Genomic DNA, 19,410 nt, shown 5'->3' on the forward strand with positions numbered 1-19,410 from the left:
AGCCCAGTTAAAGCCCAGTTAGAGACCAGTTAGAGACCAGTTAGAGACCAGTTAAAGCCCAGTTAAAGCCCAGTTAGAGACCAGTTAGAGACCAGTTAAAGCCCAGTTAGAGACCAGTTAAAGCCCAGTTAGAGACCAGTTAGAGACCAGTTAAAGCCCAGTTAGAGACCAGTTAGAGACCAGTTAAAGCCCAGTTAGAGACCAGTTAAAGCCCAGTCAGAGACCAGTTAGAGACCAGTTAAAGCCCAGTTAAAGCCCATTTAGATCCCAGTTAGAGACCAGTTAAAGCCCAGTCAGAGACCAGTTAAAGCCCAGTTAGAGACCAGTCAGAGACCAGTTAAAGCCCAGTTAGACACCAGTTAAAGCCCAGTCATAGACCAGTCAGAGACCAGTTAGAGACCAGTTAAAGCCCAGTTAGACACCAGTTAAAGCCCAGTTAGAGACCAGTCAGAGACCAGTCAGAGACCAGTTAAAGCCCAGTTAGACACCAGTTAAAGCCCAGTTAGAGACCAGTTAGAGACCAGTTAAAGCCCAGTTAGAGACCAGTTAAAGCCCATTTAGAGCCTAGTTAGAGACCAGTTAAAGCCCAGTTAGACACCAGTTAAAGCTCAGTTAGAGACCAGTCAGAGACCAGTTAAAGCCCAGTTAGAGACCAGTCAGAGACCAGTCAGAGACCAGTTAAAGCCCAGTTAAAGACCAGTCAGAGAACAGTCAGAGACCAGTTAAAGCCCAGTTAGACACCAGTTAAAGCCCAGTTAGAGACCAGTCAGAGACCAGTTAGAGACCAGTTAGAGACCAGTTAGACACCAGTTAAAGCCCAGTTAGAGACCAGTCAGAGACCAGTTAAAGCCCAGTTAGACACCAGTTAAAGCCCAGTTAGAGACCAGTTAGAGACCAGTTAAAGCCCAGTTAGACACCAGTTAAAGCCCAGTCAGAGACCAGTTAGAGACCAGTTAAAGCCCAGTTAGAGACCAGTCAGAAACGAGTTAGAGACCAGTCAGAGACCAGTTAAAGCCCAGTTAGAGACCAGTCAGAGACCAGTCAGAGACCAGTTAAAGCCCAGTTAGACACCAGTCAGAGACCAGTTAAAGCCCAGTTAGACACCAGTTAGAGACCAGTCAGAGACCAGTCAGAGACCAGTAAAAGCCCAGTTAGACACCAGTTAGAGACCAGTCAGAGACCAGTCAGAGACCAGTTAAAGCCCAGTTAGACACCAGTTAGAGACCAGTCAGAGACCAGTAAAAGCCCAGTTAGACACCAGTTAGAGACCAGTCAGAGACCAGTCAGAGACCAGTTAAAGCCCAGTTAGACACCAGTTAAAGCCCAGTTAGAGACCAGTCAGAGACCAGTCAGAGACCAGTTAAAGCCCAGTTAGACACCAGTCAGAGACCAGTCAGAGACCAGTCAGAGACCAGTAAAAGCCCAGTTAGACACCAGTTAGAGACCAGTCAGAGACCAGTCAGAGACCAGTAAAAGCCCAGTTAGACACCAGTTAGAGACCAGTCAGAGACCAGTCAGAGACCAGTTAAAGCCCAGTTAGACACCAGTTAAAGCCCAGTTAGAGACCAGTCAGAGACCAGTCAGAGACCAGTTAAAGCCCAGTTAGACACCAGTCAGAGACCAGTCAGAGACCAGTCAGAGACCAGTTAAAGCCCAGTTAGACACCAGTTAGAGACCAGTCAGAGACCAGTCAGAGACCAGTTAAAGCCCAGTTAGACACCAGTTAGAGACCAGTCAGAGACCAGTCAGAGACCAGTTAAAGCCCAGTTAGACACCAGTTAGAGACCAGTCAGAGACCAGTCAGAGACCAGTTAAAGCCCAGTTAGACACCAGTCAGAGACCAGTCAGAGACCAGTCAGAGACCAGTAAAAGCCCAGTTAGACACCAGTTAGAGACCAGTCAGAGACCAGTCAGAGACCAGTTAAAGCCCAGTTAGACACCAGTTAGAGACCAGTCAGAGACCAGTAAAAGCCCAGTTAGACACCAGTTAGAGACCAGTCAGAGACCAGTCAGAGACCAGTTAAAGCCCAGTTAGACACCAGTTAAAGCCCAGTTAGAGACCAGTCAGAGACCAGTCAGAGACCAGTTAAAGCCCAGTTAGACACCAGTCAGAGACCAGTCAGAGACCAGTCAGAGACCAGTAAAAGCCCAGTTAGACACCAGTTAGAGACCAGTCAGAGACCAGTCAGAGACCAGTAAAAGCCCAGTTAGACACCAGTTAGAGACCAGTCAGAGACCAGTCAGAGACCAGTTAAAGCCCAGTTAGACACCAGTTAAAGCCCAGTTAGAGACCAGTCAGAGACCAGTCAGAGACCAGTTAAAGCCCAGTTAGACACCAGTCAGAGACCAGTCAGAGACCAGTCAGAGACCAGTTAAAGCCCAGTTAGACACCAGTTAGAGACCAGTCAGAGACCAGTCAGAGACCAGTAAAAGCCCAGTTAGACACCAGTTAGAGACCAGTCAGAGACCAGTCAGAGACCAGTAAAAGCCCAGTTAGACACCAGTTAGAGACCAGTCAGAGACCAGTCAGAGACCAGTCAGAGACCAGTAAAAGCCCAGTTAGACACCAGTTAGAGACCAGTCAGAGACCAGTCAGAGACAGGTGCAGATATGATGTACCTTGACGTGGGAATCAGATCCCAAGAAGAGAGCAGCACCGGCAAGCAGCGAACAAAAATTTGCCACCTTGTTAAGTAATGAAGAGTTTTCTCTTCCTGACGTTTCATCTCTCACTTCTCCTTTCCCGTCTTTCTTCTTTCCATCCGCCATCTCTCGCTCCCCTCCATCCTCTTCTAGTTTTCCTTCAGCTTGATGCGTTTGATTGATGTGTGTTGCTGCCTGGAAATGTTGATGTTCACAACAGAAATCCTGGGATTTGGTGAAAAGAACCATGTAGTAATTCTGGGTGAAAAGCTTGCAGATCTGTTTTCCTTTGGTTCTCCCGGCATATGTTCCCACCTGTCCGTTCAGCTGCCTTTGGCCTTTTTTTCCAGGTACTGGATCTCTGAGTTTCCTGCAGAGTTCAATCTGAACCCGGACCTTGCGGACCAGATCAAAGACTATAAAGACCTCCTGAGCACGGAAGGCAATGAGAGCCAGAGTCAGCTCATTGACCTGGACAGTGTGTGAGTTAAATAGCGGATGTCAGGGTCAGCATGTTGTTTTATTACTCCTGGACGACTTGTCATTGTCACTTGTTTGTAAAACCCGTTTCTCCGTGCACTCACCGACCTGCCAGGTAAAACAGGATGAATCTTTGGTGGATTTGAACTTGAATCTGACTTGAATGGTTTTTAGAGGTTTTAATGATTTTTTTTCTTGTCTTATTTTTCTGTGGAAATTATGCATATTTCTGCATTTCTGACTATTTTATTCCTGCAGCTATAAAGTCAGTCCTGGTAAATTTTACGGTTCTGCTCCAGTAAACCAGTAAAGCGAAAACTGCTGTTTTTCTTCCTCTCAGGCCATCATATAAATGGAAACGGCAGGTGACTCAGCGTGTCCCATCTGTGTCCAAGAAGAGGAAAATGTCCCTGCTGTTTGACCACCTCGACTCATGCGAGCTGGCAGAACACCTGACCTACTTGGAGTACAAATCCTTCTGCAAGATCCTGGTCAGTCTGAGCTACACATCCAGCGTCATGTTTACATTTCTGGGATTCTTTGGATTCTCTGGGAGTTCAGTGTTTCATGCAACACGCAGCAGTAGGGATGAAAACTTTCACCAGACTGTCTGGAAGCTGTTTTCTCTTCCAGTTGCTTCTGGGGCCAAACAGAGATTTAATGTTTGACGACTCGTACTTTAGATAAAATAGTCCAGTATGGTGGCAGCGGGATTTCTCCAAACTGTCGGGCCTCCTTTAAGACAGAAACAGCCTTAAAAGGAAGGAAATCGTGTGACTGAGCATTACTGGAAACTGAAGTATTTCTGGAAGTGACTAATTATTATGATTAAATGTTAATTATCTATGAAGCTGAAGAAATCATGAAACGTTAATTTAAGTGAACGATCCTCCCGACAAACACCAGCAAATTACAGTCACATGACTCAGAGAGGAAACTCTGAAAACAACCGGAGATGAACAACATGTGACACAACAGAGTTCTAGATGTGGAACATTTATGTCTATCTGCGCAGTCTGTGGTCATTCCTTCCGAGCTGAAGCTCAGCCAGGAATGACAGCGGGATGAAAAGCAAATTAAAAGTGTAGGAGAGAGGGCTCTTCTCTGATTGGCTCGGATCAGCAGCCATCATATGATTATATCATGTGTCAAGGTGGCGGTGAGGAAGGTGAAAGGTGTGGACCCAAATGCAGAGATGGGGGAAACAGGGTTGCAGATTCCAGCCTAATTTAATTAAACTGAGGCACTCAGGGGACTTACACAAACAACAAAGCACAACAAAATGATCCCGCAAGTAAGAACTGAAACTGAGGGGTGTAAATACACTGGGGAACCAAACAAGAAACAGGTGTACGGAATGAACTGAAGCAAGACCAGGTGAACTCAATGAACAGGAAATCAATAAAGCTAAACAACAAACAAGAGAACCAAACAGGAAAAACTACAAAATAAAACAGGAAACCTGAAACTAAGGAAAAACACAAACATGTCTGATGTCATCATTATTAGACTCTACATCATGTCATGTATCATATCTTAGATATTTCATTATTATCATGTGTATTATACATAATTTTATATATGACATATAAATGATATGTTATATTACTATATGTCATATAGTATAAATAATACGATCATATGAAAAATATATGTAATTATATGTCATATTATATGTTGTCATATATAATGTAATATATAAAATCTATCATCATGTGTCATATGGTATCAAATCAAATCAAACATATAAAGCAGTTGCTATAAAAAAAGCAGTTTATCACATAAAAACAAGATTTGCACTTTAAAAACCAGTCTTCACACACTCCCAGCTATAAATCCTAACAAGTCCTAAAACACACACCTGATTGTAGTCTCAACGCCGCCACCAGCATCTGAACCACAACCATACACAGATGTTATACATGATAAATAATCATTTATATATCCTACGTGATCAATAACATCCAACATATGATGGTATATGTTATATCATCATATATAATACCATATATTCTATATATAATATTTGACAGTGAGGAGTTGGCATGTTCTCCCCGCGTTCTGGCCTGGTGCTCCGGCTTCCTCCCTCCTGTCTAAAGACGTGCATGTTGGCTTAACTGGTTGCTCTAACTCAGGGGTCACCCACTGCGTCAGCCACCATCCTGCAGGTTTTTGTGTCATTCACTTGGATGGAAATTCATCATCTCATTGAAATACGTAAACTTTAGCAGTTGGACCACATTTTTTTCTCAGAGTATGATGATGTATTATATTTCATCTTATATACGTGATAAATTGTTTGTGTAAACAGTTGTTGGTCTGTGGGTAAGTTGTTTGCTGTTCCTGTACTTCTTCTTTCTCTTTGAATAAGTGACATTTGCGAGACACTTTACTTCCTCTTTTAGTTCCAGGACTACCACAGCTTTGTGATGCACGGCTGCACGGTGGATAACCCCATCCTGGAGCGCTTCATCACGCTCTTTAACAGCGTCTCCCAGTGGATCCAGCTTATGGTGCTCAGCAAGCCCACCGCCCCGCAGAGAGCTGCTGTCATCGCCCATTTCATCAGAGTGGCACAGGTCTGTCTGCTCGGGCTCATGAGATCAGCTTGGAGAAAGCTCTGGGGTTCAGGGAGCAAAGCAAGCAGAGCAGGAGAAGGTGATTGCCTGGGGCCAGAGCGAGACAGGAGGACGTAACATGAAGAAAACGGGAGGGTGGGCGGGACTAAACGTGTCTGTGGAAACCTAGAGGTCCAGGCAGGAGGGGAAGAGTCATTTAGATGCACACAGCCAATGTTAAGCTCATGATCTCCCATTAGATGGAACCAGATGTGTGAAAAGAAAACCAGTAGTGGTAGCAGAGAAGACCCAGACCTAGTCTAATAAAACCAGGCCCTGTTGATGTCCGACGCCTGCTTCTCTTTTCACTGTGTTTATGTTCACGATGGATGTCTCGCTGAGTCAATCATAAACTATAACTCTGCTTCTGCTCCCAATTCCTGATTATGTTTGATGCAAAATCAGCCCTGAGATGCGTTTTAAGGTCCAGATGTCTGCGTTTCGCGTCTCGCAGTAGCTCCAGACGCACATCTGCATGTTTTAGCATTTTGCAGCCACTGGAGTCAGTTTCAGCTTCTTTCTGGCTTCGCTCTGCTGTAGGAATACAGAGTATACGCATGTTCTCATGTGCTTCTTTGCTGCTGATCTTCTCTGATGTTTCATCTCTTTGCTGTGAATCAGATCTGGATCAGGATGAATCAGTTGGTGGTGGCCGTAGCTGGCACATCCCAGCCTGAGAGAACTTTAAGCCAGGAGTATGAATGGGATGACTGGAGGTGCTAATCTGGTGATTTTCATGCAACAGATTGCTCATGTGAGATCTTCTCTGCTTCTCCCTCACTTGCTAAAAATAACAGGAAAACTCACTTTTTCACTCTGGATTCTGATACATTACTGAACTAGGTTTACAAAAAGCTAAACTTTGATGACGTCTCAGGGCGGGATGTCCCGTTCCAGCCCTAAAGGACCACTACCCTTCATGGTTTAGATGTTGCTCCAACATACCTGGTTCTCCAGCAGCTTGTAGAGGTCTGCAGAGGCCTTTTCTGCATGTAGATGATGAGCTGAACACAGACACAGCATCCATTTTCAGCTTTTTGCTCTACTGAGGTGAACCTGGTGGACATAAACACTATGATCACTTTATCAGGTTCACCTTTAGCACCAGTTGGACCCCTTTTCTCCCCAGAACTGGCCTGATTCTTGGTGTGATGCTTCATCAAGGTGTTGGAAACTTTCCTCAGAGATTTTGCTCCATGTTGACCTGAAGCGTCGTACAGTTGCTTCATGCCATCAGCTATCCTGCACCAACTCTGCATGCTTGTCTGAGTACGTGAAGGATTTAAGATGGGAAACGCCAGCCTTGCTTTAAACTGGCAAATCGAGCTTTTGTTTCGCAGCTTGTCATTTCTGTGCTCATCAGGTATAATCATATGTGGTAATTTGCTCCCCACCTAATGAGAACAAAACCTCATCTGTCCCACAAACGAAACTGGCAGCTGCTTCCCTCAATGCTTCTTTAATAATTTGTTTCCACTCGTCTCCTCCTCTGGCGAAACAAACATCCTTTAAACGGCACCCTGGGCTTCACTGTGATTGGTTTAATCGCAGTTCATTTACTCTGGTCTGTCAGAAGGGAAGACTTACCTCGATTCACTCATCTGCCGTGTTTCAGTCTGCAGTGCTGTGTGTGAATGCATCCTTGCCTTCTCTCCATCATTAATTAATTAATAAGTCTCATACTGTTCCCAGTGTTGTTATTATTATTTTCATTTCTCTCTGCAGCTGAGGTATCAGTCATCCGGGATTTATTCAGCAGAGCCTCAGCAGGTGTCTTCACCTGCTCTGTCAGAATACATCAGTGTCCCCCACACCTGTCGTCAAGCAAGCCAAGCGGATCTCTCCCAAGTGTCTTGCTCACATTGATGATGATCACTTTGACTTGTTCTGCTGTTTCATTAAGCTGTGACACCGTGGGGGGCGTGGACAGATGCTGACAGTGACCAGAAGTACAACTACATATCAGTTCTGCAGATAATTATATACAGGACTTTCGGTGAATGTTTTAATTAGGTGTATGAGAGACAGGAAACATCTCAGCAACCAACATATGCAGAATAAACTCTCTGAACACAGAAACTGTCCAACCTGTCAGTAAGAACAGGAAACTGAGGCTACAATTCACACAGACTCACCAGAACTGGACAATAGAAGATGGAGAAACGTTGCTGGTCTGATGAGTCTCCAGTTCAGTCCCTGGCCTCCTCAGTACCACCATGACCTGGTTTAACCTTCACAGCTGACCTGAGTCCTGCTGCTGACCATGTCCATCCCTTTCTGAGTACAGTGTAGCGTCTTCTGATGGAAACTTCCAGCATGATGATGCACCATGTCACAAAGCTCACATCATCTCCACCATGACGATGAGTTCACTGTCCTCCAACGGCTCCACAGTCACCAGATCTACATCCAGCAGAGCAGCTTTGGGATGAGGTGGAACAGGAGATTCTCATGGTGATGAGGTGGAACGGGAAATTCTCATGGTGATGAGGTGGAACGGGAGATTCTCATGGTGATGTGGTGGAACGGAGATTCTCATGGTGATGAGGTGGAACGGGAGATTCTCATCATGATGAGGTGGAACGGAGATTCTCATGGTGATGTGGTGGAACGGGAGATTCTCATGGTGATGTGGTGGAACGGAGATTCTCATGGTGATGAGGTGGAACAGGAGATTCTCATGGTGATGAGGTGGAACGGGAGATTCTCATCATGATGAGGTGGAACGGGAGATTCTCATGGTGATGAGGTGGAACGGGAGATTCTCATGGTGATGAGGTGGAACGGGAGATTCTCATCATGATGAGGTGGAACGGAGATTCTCATGGTGATGTGGTGGAACGGGAGATTCTCATGGTGATGTGGTGGAACGGAGATTCTCATGGTGATGAGGTGGAACGGGAGATTCTCATCATGATGAGGTGGAACGGGAGATTCTCATCATGATGAGGTGGAACGGAGATTCTCATGGTGATGTGGTGGAACGGGAGATTCTCATCATGATGAGGTGGAACGGGAGATTCTCATGGTAATGAGGTGGAACAGGAGATTCTCATCATGATGAGGTGGAACGGGAGATTCTCATCATGATGAGGTGGAACGGAGATTCTCATGGTGATGTGGTGGAACGGGAGATTCTCATCATGATGAGGTGGAACGGGAGATTCTCATCATGATGAGGTGGAACGGACATTCTCATGGTGATGTGGTGGAACGGGAGATTCTCATGGTAATGAGGTGGAACGGGAGATTCTCATCATGATGAGGTGGAACGGGAGATTCTCATCATGATGAGGTGGAACGGAGATTCTCATGGTGATGTGGTGGAACGGGAGATTCTCATGGTGATGAGGTGGAACGGGAGATTCTCATGGTAATGAGGTGGAACAGGAGATTCTCATCATGATGAGGTGGAACGGGAGATTCTCATCATGATGAGGTGGAACGGAGATTCTCATGGTGATGTGGTGGAACGGGAGATTCTCATGGTGATGTGGTGGAACGGGAGATTCTCATCATGATGAGGTGGAACGGGAGATTCTCATGGTGATGAGGTGGAACGGGAGATTCTCATGGTGATGAGGTGGAACGGAGATTCTCATGGTGATGTGGTGGAACGGGAGATTCTCATGGTGATGTGGTGGAACGGGAGATTCTCATGGTGATGAGGTGGAACAGGAGATTCTCATCATGATGAGGTGGAACGGGAGATTCTCATCATGATGAGGTGGAACGGAGATTCTCATGGTGATGTGGTGGAACGGGAGATTCTCATCATGATGAGGTGGAACGGGAGATTCTCATGGTAATGAGGTGGAACAGGAGATTCTCATCCTGATGAGGTGGAACGGGAGATTCTCATCATGATGAGGTGGAACGGGAGATTCTCGTCATGATGAGGTGGAACGGGAGATTCTCATCATGATGAGGTGGAACGGGAGATTCTCATGGTGATGTGGTGGAACAGGAGATTCTCATCATGATGAGGTGGAACGGGAGATTCTCATCATGATGAGGTGGAACGGAGATTCTCATGGTGATGTGGTGGAACGGGAGATTCTCATGGTGATGTGGTGGAACGGGAGATTCTCATCATGATGAGGTGGAACGGAGATTCTCATGGTGATGAGGTTGAATGGGAGATTCTCATGGTGATGAGGTGGAACGGGAGATTCTCATGGTGATGTGGTGGAACGGGAGATTCTCATGGTGATGTGGTGGAACGGGAGATTCTCATGGTGATGTGGTGGAACGGGAGATTCTCATCATGATGAGGTGGAACGGAGATTCTCATGGTGATGAGGTTGAACGGGAGATTCTCATGGTGATGTGGTGGAACGGGAGATTCTCATGGTGATGAGGTGGAACGGGAGATTCTCATGGTGATGAGGTGGAACGGGAGATTCTCATGGTGATGTGGTGGAATGGGAGATTCTCATCATGATGAGGTGGAACGGAGATTCTCATGGTGATGAGGTTGAACGGGAGATTCTCATGGTGATGTGGTGGAATGGGAGATTCTCATGGTGATGAGGTGGAACGGGAGATTCTCATCATGATGTGGTGGAACGGGAGATTCTCATCATGAGGTGGAGCGGGAGATTCTCATGGTGATGAGGTGGAACGGGAGATTCTCATGATGATGTGGTGGAACGGGAGATTCTCATCATGAGGTGGAACGGGAGATTCTCATGGTGATGAGGTGGAACGGGAGATTCTCATGGTGATGAGGTGGAACGGGAGATTCTCATGGTGATGAGGTGGAACGGGAGATTCTCATGGTGATGAGGTGGAACGGGAGATTCTCATCATGATGAGGTGGAACGGGAGATTCTCATCGTGATGAGGTGGAACGGGAGATTCTCATGGTGATGAGGTGGAACGGGAGATTCTCATGGTGATGAGGTGGAACGGGAGATTCTCATGGTGATGTGGTGGAATGGGAGATTCTCATCATGATGAGGTGGAACGGAGATTCTCATGGTGATGAGGTTGAACGGGAGATTCTCATGGTGATGTGGTGGAATGGGAGATTCTCATGGTGATGAGGTGGAACGGGAGATTCTCATCATGATGTGGTGGAACGGGAGATTCTCATCATGAGGTGGAGCGGGAGATTCTCATGGTGATGAGGTGGAACGGGAGATTCTCATGATGATGTGGTGGAACGGGAGATTCTCATCATGAGGTGGAACGGGAGATTCTCATGGTGATGAGGTGGAACGGGAGATTCTCATGGTGATGAGGTGGAACGGGAGATTCTCATGGTGATGAGGTGGAACGGGAGATTCTCATGGTGATGAGGTGGAACGGGAGATTCTCATCATGATGAGGTGGAACGGGAGATTCTCATCGTGATGAGGTGGAACGGGAGATTCTCATGGTGATGAGGTGGAACGGGAGATTCTCATGGTGATGAGGTGGAACGGGAGATTCTCATGGTGATGAGGTGGAACGGGAGATTCTCATCATGATGAGGTGGAACGGGAGATTCTCATCATGATGAGGTGGAACGGGAGATTCTCATCTTGATGAGGTGGAACGGGAGATTCTCATGGTGATGAGGTGGAACGGGAGATTCTCATGGTGATGAGGTGGAACGGGAGATTCTCATGGTGATGAGGTGGAACGGGAGATTCTCATGGTGATGAGGTGGAACGGAAGATTCTCATGGTGATGAGGTGGAACGGAAGATTCTCATGGTGATGAGGTGGAACGGGAGATTCTCATCATGATGAGGTGGAACGGGAGATTCTCATGGTGATGTGCAGTCACTGTGTGATGTTTCATTTCAACATGGAGATACATGTGTCCAACACCTGGTTGAATCTTTAACAGTAAGAATAAAGTCGTTGTTGGAGGTCTGACCCAGAACTCTGGTGAACCTGATACATTGTCAGGGAGTCTATGAAAGAGCTTATTTCACTTTATTCATGGTGTTTTTGAAGTGGCTGTACAACATGTTGCCTGTGAACAACTGATAATGTTTATTTGTTGTCAGATCTTCGTGTCCCTGTACCTTTCAGTCCTACATTTCAATCAGCTCTTAAAATTCCTCTTAAATGCCACTGAAACCTTGATGTAAAGTTTGAGTCTGCTTTTTATTTTCAGATGTATTTTGCTGCAGCCATGAGATTAAATGTAATTTTATCTCTTTTATACACACTCAGCTCTTCTTGCTTTCACCTTCAAAGAACACAAACGGAGGTGATGTGTGTTTATTACTAAACTCACGTCTGGAATCTTACTTCTGTATAGTTCATTAGTGAGTTTCCTCGTCATGCTCAACTGCAATCAGTGTTTACTGTTTTCACCGTGGGAGGGGGTCACTTCTCCTGCACCACCTTGCATCCATCCGGAGCATATCTACCGACGTCTGACACACCATCACACATTGTTCTTGTCTTATTTAAAACTGCTTCAATCTTTGTCAAGTAGGAGAAGTAGCTTGGAGCTCTGCACGTGCAGGGAGAAAAAATGAAGTTCAAGCTGCTTTCGGATATATTCGGAGGCAGCACAGAAGGTAGTCTTGAAGCTCTTGACATTTCGAAAGCTTCCCTCAGGGTGCTGGATGTGTGGCATTATAGCTCCCAATGGGGAACGCCTCATGCTCGTTTTCTTGACTGCAAACTAACATTATGATTAAAGATGTGGCTTTTTCCCACAATGCAGCCTTAAACTGCATTTCAGTTCAGAGCCGCCATATTTCCCCTTCCTCCCAGCCGGTCTCAGACTGCTGCAAACGTTTCTGCTTCCTCTCAGAAGGAGCTGAGGATGAAATGTTGCTCTGGTGTTTCTGATGCTCATGTGCACGTGTGATGCAACTAAAACCCATTCTCGGAAATTTAGGGGCCTGCCTTTCACATCCTGATTTGCAAATTGATTCCAAAAGAGGGTGTTTGAGATGGATCAAATGATCCCCTGTGGCAGCCCCCCCCCCCCCCCCCCCCATTGATTTTCAGTGAGATGCCAGCAGGCTGAAGGGCATCGTGGAGCCCCGCTGAGAGCCGTTCATTAAGAGTTCGCCAAACTTTGATAGAGAAAGAAGGGAACGCTCATGATAAATACGAAGCATTCATGTTAGATTCATGTGTTGATGTGTATTTCAGCTGTGTGGAGATTTTCCATAATTAGTTTAATGTGTTTATCACAAACTTTTTTATTGCATCTGACCGAATCCCCAAGTTAAAAAAAAAGAAGTTAGAGCAGTGTGAAATGTAAATAATAACAGAATGCAATGATGTGCAAATCTCAGAAAGCCAGATGTGATTCCCACTAGAAGATAAGTAACATATGAAACTCAGATATTTTAATATTTCATGGAAAAAATTAGCTAATTGTGAGTCTGATGCAGCAACACGTCTGTAAAAAGTAGCTCCAGGTTTAGCATCGTTAGCATCTCCTCTGCTAACACCTGTCTGGAAACATCTGGGAAGTGAGGAGAGCAGCTGCTGGAGGTTCATGAGAGGAATGTTGTCTCCTCCTGGTCTGATGCAGGATTCCAGCTGCTTCCATGAAGCTCCAGATGTTTGTACTGGTGAAAGAACTGGACTGCAGCAGACCAGTTCTCCTGTTCCACCATCAGGATGTGGTCCAGCATGGTGGAACCTGCAAGGTCTTCCTGAAAGAGACGTTGTCTGGATGGGAGCAGATGTTTCAGCGTTGATGGAGCTTCCCAGATGTGGAAGCTGCCCACGCCATCGGCGCTAATGCAACCCCATCCCATCAGAGATGCAGGCTGATAACAAGCTGGATGCTCCCTCTCCTCTTTAGTCTGCAGGACACGCCGTCCATGCTGTCCACAAACAATTCCACATCTTCATCCAGGTTTCCACTCAGAACATTTTAAATGAGCTTTGGTCCAGAGAAGACGACGTGTTTCTGGATCCTGGAGCTTTAACCTGCATGTGTGGAGTTCAAAATGAACTGGGTTCACACTGGTTTATGGACTCTTCCGGAGTCCATGTACTGGTTAATGGAGCTTTAACCTGCTCACTCAAAGTCTTCTGCAGTCCATGCAGTACTTTCCTGTTTTAATGCAGTGCTGCCTGAGGACCCCACGCTAACCAGCCTCCAGTTTGACTTTCAGCCTTCCCCCAGCATACAGAGATTCCTTCTGATTCTTTAGAAACAAGACCAGGGATCTCAAACTCCAGTTTTACATTGAAGAAACTTTTTTAAATAATTTGACTATTTAGTGCCAGTTTGTCTCAGGTTAGTGGACCATCGCTCATCTTTCCACCTGAGAGACTCTGCCTCTCTGAAATGCTCCTTTTATATCCAGTTATTTCTGACCTTTTACCACTTACACATAATTATTCATCAAATTCTCCTCCAGTTATCTTTTTAGTCAAACCACTTAGTTTTCCATCCTTTTGTTGCTCCTGATTAAACATTTTACTGATATGTTGCTGCATCAGATTCACAATCACCTCATGTTTAACATGAAATGATAAAATGTGTCAGTTTCATCATCTGACACGTTGTTTTATCTTCTCCTGGGAATGGTATCTGGGTCCATGAGATTTGCATTCTGTTTTTGGTTTTTATTCTGCGCAGCATTGCTTCTTGTTGGAACTTTTCCTCATTCTTCCTAAAATATTTTCTCTTGGCAGCGATTTACCAGATCACAACTCTGCCCGTTTTCACCCTCTCTCTCCACATTTTCCTCCTTCTGTTGACAGAAACTGCTGCATTTGCAGAACTTCAACACTCTGATGGCGGTGGTGGGCGGCCTCAGCAACAGCTCAATCTCCCGTCTCAAAGACACGCAGTCTCACATCAGCGCGGAGACCAACAAGGTGCAGTAGCTGCGCTCGCCCTCCCAGTTATCCCTCATCTATTTCTGGCATCCGCAGTCAAAAACCCTGCCAGACAAATCCAATGTTCACCACACGTCGATGCACTTAGCTCGCATGTGATATTGAATCTTGATACATCAAACTGCATCTCTTCTGTGTGAGCTGCCAGGCTGCTCAGCGGTGCCATTACTCCTACGTTCTGTCTTTTTAGAGAAGTGAGCTTCAGCCACTTGACTAGAAAGTTGGATGCAACAGTTGGGGGGGAGTTCCAGTGTCTGTTCGGTTATGTAACTCCATCTGTAGCAAAGTTTCACAGAATATTTGAGCAAATCTGTCTTGAGACTCTGTAAAACTTCCTGTTTGAATAGCCTGATGTGATTCCTGTAGCTTGAAACTACTTTAATTCCCTTTGTGTTCACAGATTTTTAGCAACCTGATTGAGTTGGTGACCTCGTGTGGAAACTACAGCCACTACCGTAAGCGCTTCTCCGAGTGCTTGGGCTTCAGATTCCCCATACTTGGCGTTCACCTTAAAGACCTGATCGCCGTGCACGTGGCACTGCCGGACTGGGCTGACAAAGAGAAGACTCGGGTCAACCTGGCGAAAACCCAGCAGCTGTACGCCATCCTTCAGGAGCTGGCGCTCATCCAGAACACGCCGCCCAGCATCGACGCCAACACAGACCTGCTCAACTTGCTCACGGTGAGTTCAGAGTCTGGCCAGGACGAGTCGAATAACCATTTGATCTGCAGACAATCTCATTCTGAATCAGAGAGGCTGCAAATGTTTGTCCTTGTGAAGTGTGACAGATTTCCAAAACATTTCCTGATCAAAAGACGCTAAAAAAGACGAAGGAGTCGGTGAAATGGACACTTTCTTCTGGCTCGCGTTCAGACACGCTGTTGCAGCCAGCTGGAATAAAACCACGCAGACTTCCATTATATGCAGCCAATATTCAGAAAAATCAACACTTAATTGTAAAGCATTCAGACAGAATGATCAGAATAGTGAGAGAATGACTTTCAGAAACAGACAAGTTGATTTTAAACACACAGGATAATAATTTAAGTTAAAATGACTGTTTGTTTTCTCTCATTTTCAATTTAAGATGATCTTATTAAAATAAAATGATCCTAAAGACAAAATTAGCAGAGATACTGTTTTCCAGTGAAGCAGTGGGTCATGTTTTAAAAAGGTCAAAACACATTTTAGTGTTTTTTAAAAAGACATTCTCTTATGAAAAAAGTGTGTTTTAAGATGATGTGACATGACTGATGTGAGCTTTGTGACATGGTGCATCATCCTGCTGGAAGTTTCCATCAGAAGATGCTACACTGTGCTCAGAAAGGGATGGACATGGTCAGCAGCAGGACTCAGGTAGGCTGTGGAGGTTAAACCACGTCATGTTATGACTAAGGTAGTGTTGCTCCATCTTCTATTGTCCAGTTCTGGTGAGTCTGTGTGAATTGTAGCCTCAGTTTCCTGTTCTTACTGACAGGAGGGAACCCGCTGTGGTCTTCTGCTGCTGGAGAACATCTGCTTCCAGGCTGGACGTGTTGTGTGTCTTTAGAGATGATGTTCTGCAGATCTTGGCTGGAACCAGTTCTTACTGGACTTCCTTTTGTCTTTCCATCATCTCCAACCAGTCTGACCAGTCTCCTCTGACCTCTGACACCAACCAGACATTCTGGTCCAGACAACTGCTCCAACTGGATGTTTTCTCTTCTTTAGACCTTCTCTGGAGACCCTGGAGATGGTTGTGTGTGAAAACACTCAGACCGACAAGCTTAGATCTCCTTTTTTCCTCATTCTGATGCTCAGTTTGAACTTCAGCAGGTCATCTTCACCATGTCGACATGACTACACGCTGACTTGTAGATTTGTGTTAACCAGCAGTTTGAACAGAACAGGTGAACTTAATAAAGTGAGAGTGTGTATAGGTATCGATCACCTTCAGTTTGGGTTTCCAGCTCATGTTCGAGCCTGAAACTGCAAAGTCAGTTTTGCACCATTTGAATGGAGCTAAAGGTGCACCAGAGATGAGGACAGGTCGTCCAATCAGCAACCAGCATGTGGTAAATGAGTAAATGAGAGCTTTCTAATGATCAGAGAAGAGTTTGTAGGAACAGTCACTAGAAGAGGAACTTTAATTACAGAGAGATTTCATTGTCTGTTCCCTTTCTGGGCTCAAAACGTGGCTGTCAGCGGCCGTGGCTTTGAAACGACATTGAAGGATATGACTGATGAAAAGCCCTTTATGTTTGCTATCACAGCTCCGCTCTAATTGCTGTTTCAACCATTTGTTTTGTGTTTAATGATCATTTGTTCTTGGGAAGAATGTGTTTCTCAAAGGGAAGGAAAAAAAAAAAAGATCTCTTATTAAAGCATAAAAAGCAACTGTTCCTCAGAACATAATTAAGTTATGTCAGACTTCATTCCTGTTTGATTTACTTCTCTGCTTTTACTGCGCTCTGCTGCAGAGTATTCAGCATCTGTCAGACACCACAGGCCATTACAGCTGCGATGGAAACCTCCACTGCAAATAAACAGCTCCCAAAACACTTTTCTTTAAAAAATAAACTCTAGTTGTGTTGAAATGTGACACACTTTAAAGTAAACACAGGAAGGTGAAGGAGCAGCTGTAGCACCACTGCCTTATAGGTCCTGTAGGTGTGTGTGTGTGTGTGTGTGTGTGTGTGTGTGTGTGTGTGTGTGTGTGTGTGTGTTTCAGTATATTTTGGCAGATGTTTCCTGTATTTGAGACTGCGAGCTAAAACAATCCCAGGAGATCAATTACTCAGCCTGGCTGCCAGGGCTGGTGTGAGCTCGCTACTGGCCGCCTTTATTGTTTTCAGAAAAGAACTTCACAGGTTTTGAATCTGAGAATCAAACCGAAAGTTTTCTGTTTGGAGTCAATACACAATTATCTCTTGTTGGCTGGAGTTGATCGGACTAGAGTCTTGTTTGGTTTGCAGCAATAAGATGGAGGGAAGGTCGATAGAGCCCTCAAGACTCCAATAAGGAAGCAAAACTCTCAGTGTCAGTTAGTTTTCATTATGTTTATTTCATATAAATAGACAGATGTGTTATATTCACATCATGCAACTTATCAGGTCCAGCTGTTCAACTGCTTGTCAACACAACTAATAAATCAATCACACAACAACAACTCAATGCATGTAGTCATGCAGACAAGAGGACTGAGCAGCAGAATGAGGAAGACATGTCATTAACCTCCACAGCCTACCTGAGTCCTGCTGCTGACCATGTCCGTCCCTTTCTGAGCACAGTGTAGCATCTTCTGATGGAAACTTCCAGCAGGATGATGCACCATGTCACAAAGCTCACATCATCTCCACCATGACGATGAGTTCACTGTCCTCCAACGGCTCCACAGTCACCAGATCTACATCCAGCAGAGCAGCTTTGGGACGTGGTGGAACGGGAGATTCTCATCATGATGAGGTGGAACGGGAGATTCTCATGGTGATGAGGTGGAACGGGAGATTCTCATGGTGATGAGGTGGAACGGGAGATTCTCATGGTGATGAGGTGGAACGGGAGATTCTCATGGTGATGGGGTGGAACGGGAGATTCTCATGGTGATGAGGTGGAACGGGAGATTCTCATGGTGATGAGGTGGAACGGGAGATTCTCATGGTGATGAGGTGGAACGGGAGATTCTCATCATGATGAGGTGGAACGGGAGATTCTCATGGTGATGTGGTGGAACGGAAGATTCTCATCATGATGAGGTGGAACGGGAGATTCTCATGGTGATGAGGTGGAACGGGAGATTCTCATCATGATGAGGTGGAACGGGAGATTCTCATGGTGATGAGGTGGAACGGGAGATTCTCATGGTGATGAGGTGGAACGGGAGATTCTCATGGTGATGTGGTGGAACGGGAGATTCTCATGGTGATGAGGTGGAACGGGAGATTCTCATCATGATGAGGTGGAACGGGAGATTCTCATGGTGATGAGGTGGAACGGGAGATTCTCATGGTGATGAGGTGGAACGGGAGATTCTCGTCATGATGAGGTGGAACGGGAGATTCTCATGGTGATGAGGTGGAACGGGAGATTCTCATCATGATGAGGTGGAACGGGAGATTCTCATGGTGATGAGGTGGAACGGGAGATTCTCATGGTGATGAGGTGGAACGGGAGATTCTCATCATGATGAGGTGGAACAGGAGATTCTCATCATGATGAGGTGGAACGGGAGATTCTCATGGTGATGAGGTGGAACGGGAGATTCTCATGGTGATGAGGTGGAACGGGAGATTCTCATGGTGATGAGGTGGAACGGGAGATTCTCATGGTGATGAGGTTGAACGGGAGATTCTCATCATGATGAGGTGGAACGGGAGATTCTCATGGTGATGAGGTGGAACGGGAGATTCTCATGGTGATGAGGTGGAACGGGAGATTCTCATGGTGATGAGGTGGAACGGGAGATTCTCATGGTGATGAGGTGGAACGGGAGATTCTCATGGTGATGAGGTGGAACGGGAGATTCTCATGGTGATGGGGTGGAACGGGAGATTCTCATGGTGATGAGGTGGAACGGGAGATTCTCATGGTGATGAGGTGGAACGGGAGATTCTCATGGTGATGAGGTGGAACGGGAGATTCTCATGGTGATGAGGTTGAACGGGAGATTCTCATCATGATGAGGTGGAACGGGAGATTCTCATCATGATGAGGTGAAACGGGAGATTCTCATGGTGATGAGGTGGAACGGAGATTCTCATGGTGATGAGGTGGAACGGGAGATTCTCATGGTGATGAGGTGGAACGGGAGATTCTCATGGTGATGGGGTGGAACGGGAGATTCTCATGGTGATGAGGTGGAACGGGA

General features: G+C 45.8%; 1 protein-coding gene across 2 annotated transcripts in view; it reads left to right on the plus strand.

Annotated features, from left to right (window-relative positions):
* Window positions 1-19,410, plus strand: part of LOC306769372 (RAS guanyl-releasing protein 2-like) — a 95,546-nt gene that overhangs the window by 40,876 nt on the left and 35,260 nt on the right. For both annotated transcript variants that reach the window (XR_013771677.1, XM_079257957.1), the window contains exons 4-9: window positions 2,637-2,693; window positions 2,994-3,125; window positions 3,464-3,614; window positions 5,529-5,702; window positions 14,426-14,542; window positions 14,964-15,245. Coding sequence is in view for 1 of the 2 variants with exons in the window: in XM_079257957.1 (XP_079114083.1) it covers window positions 2,637-2,693; window positions 2,994-3,125; window positions 3,464-3,614; window positions 5,529-5,702; window positions 14,426-14,542; window positions 14,964-15,245 (913 nt within the window). In the remaining variant the exon portion in view is untranslated. The remainder of the gene's footprint in view (window positions 1-2,636; window positions 2,694-2,993; window positions 3,126-3,463; window positions 3,615-5,528; window positions 5,703-14,425; window positions 14,543-14,963; window positions 15,246-19,410) is intronic.

Source organism: Telmatherina bonti, assembly GCF_933228915.1.
Source record: "Telmatherina bonti genome assembly, chromosome: 18".
Classification (NCBI taxonomy): Eukaryota; Metazoa; Chordata; class Actinopteri; order Atheriniformes; family Telmatherinidae; genus Telmatherina; species Telmatherina bonti.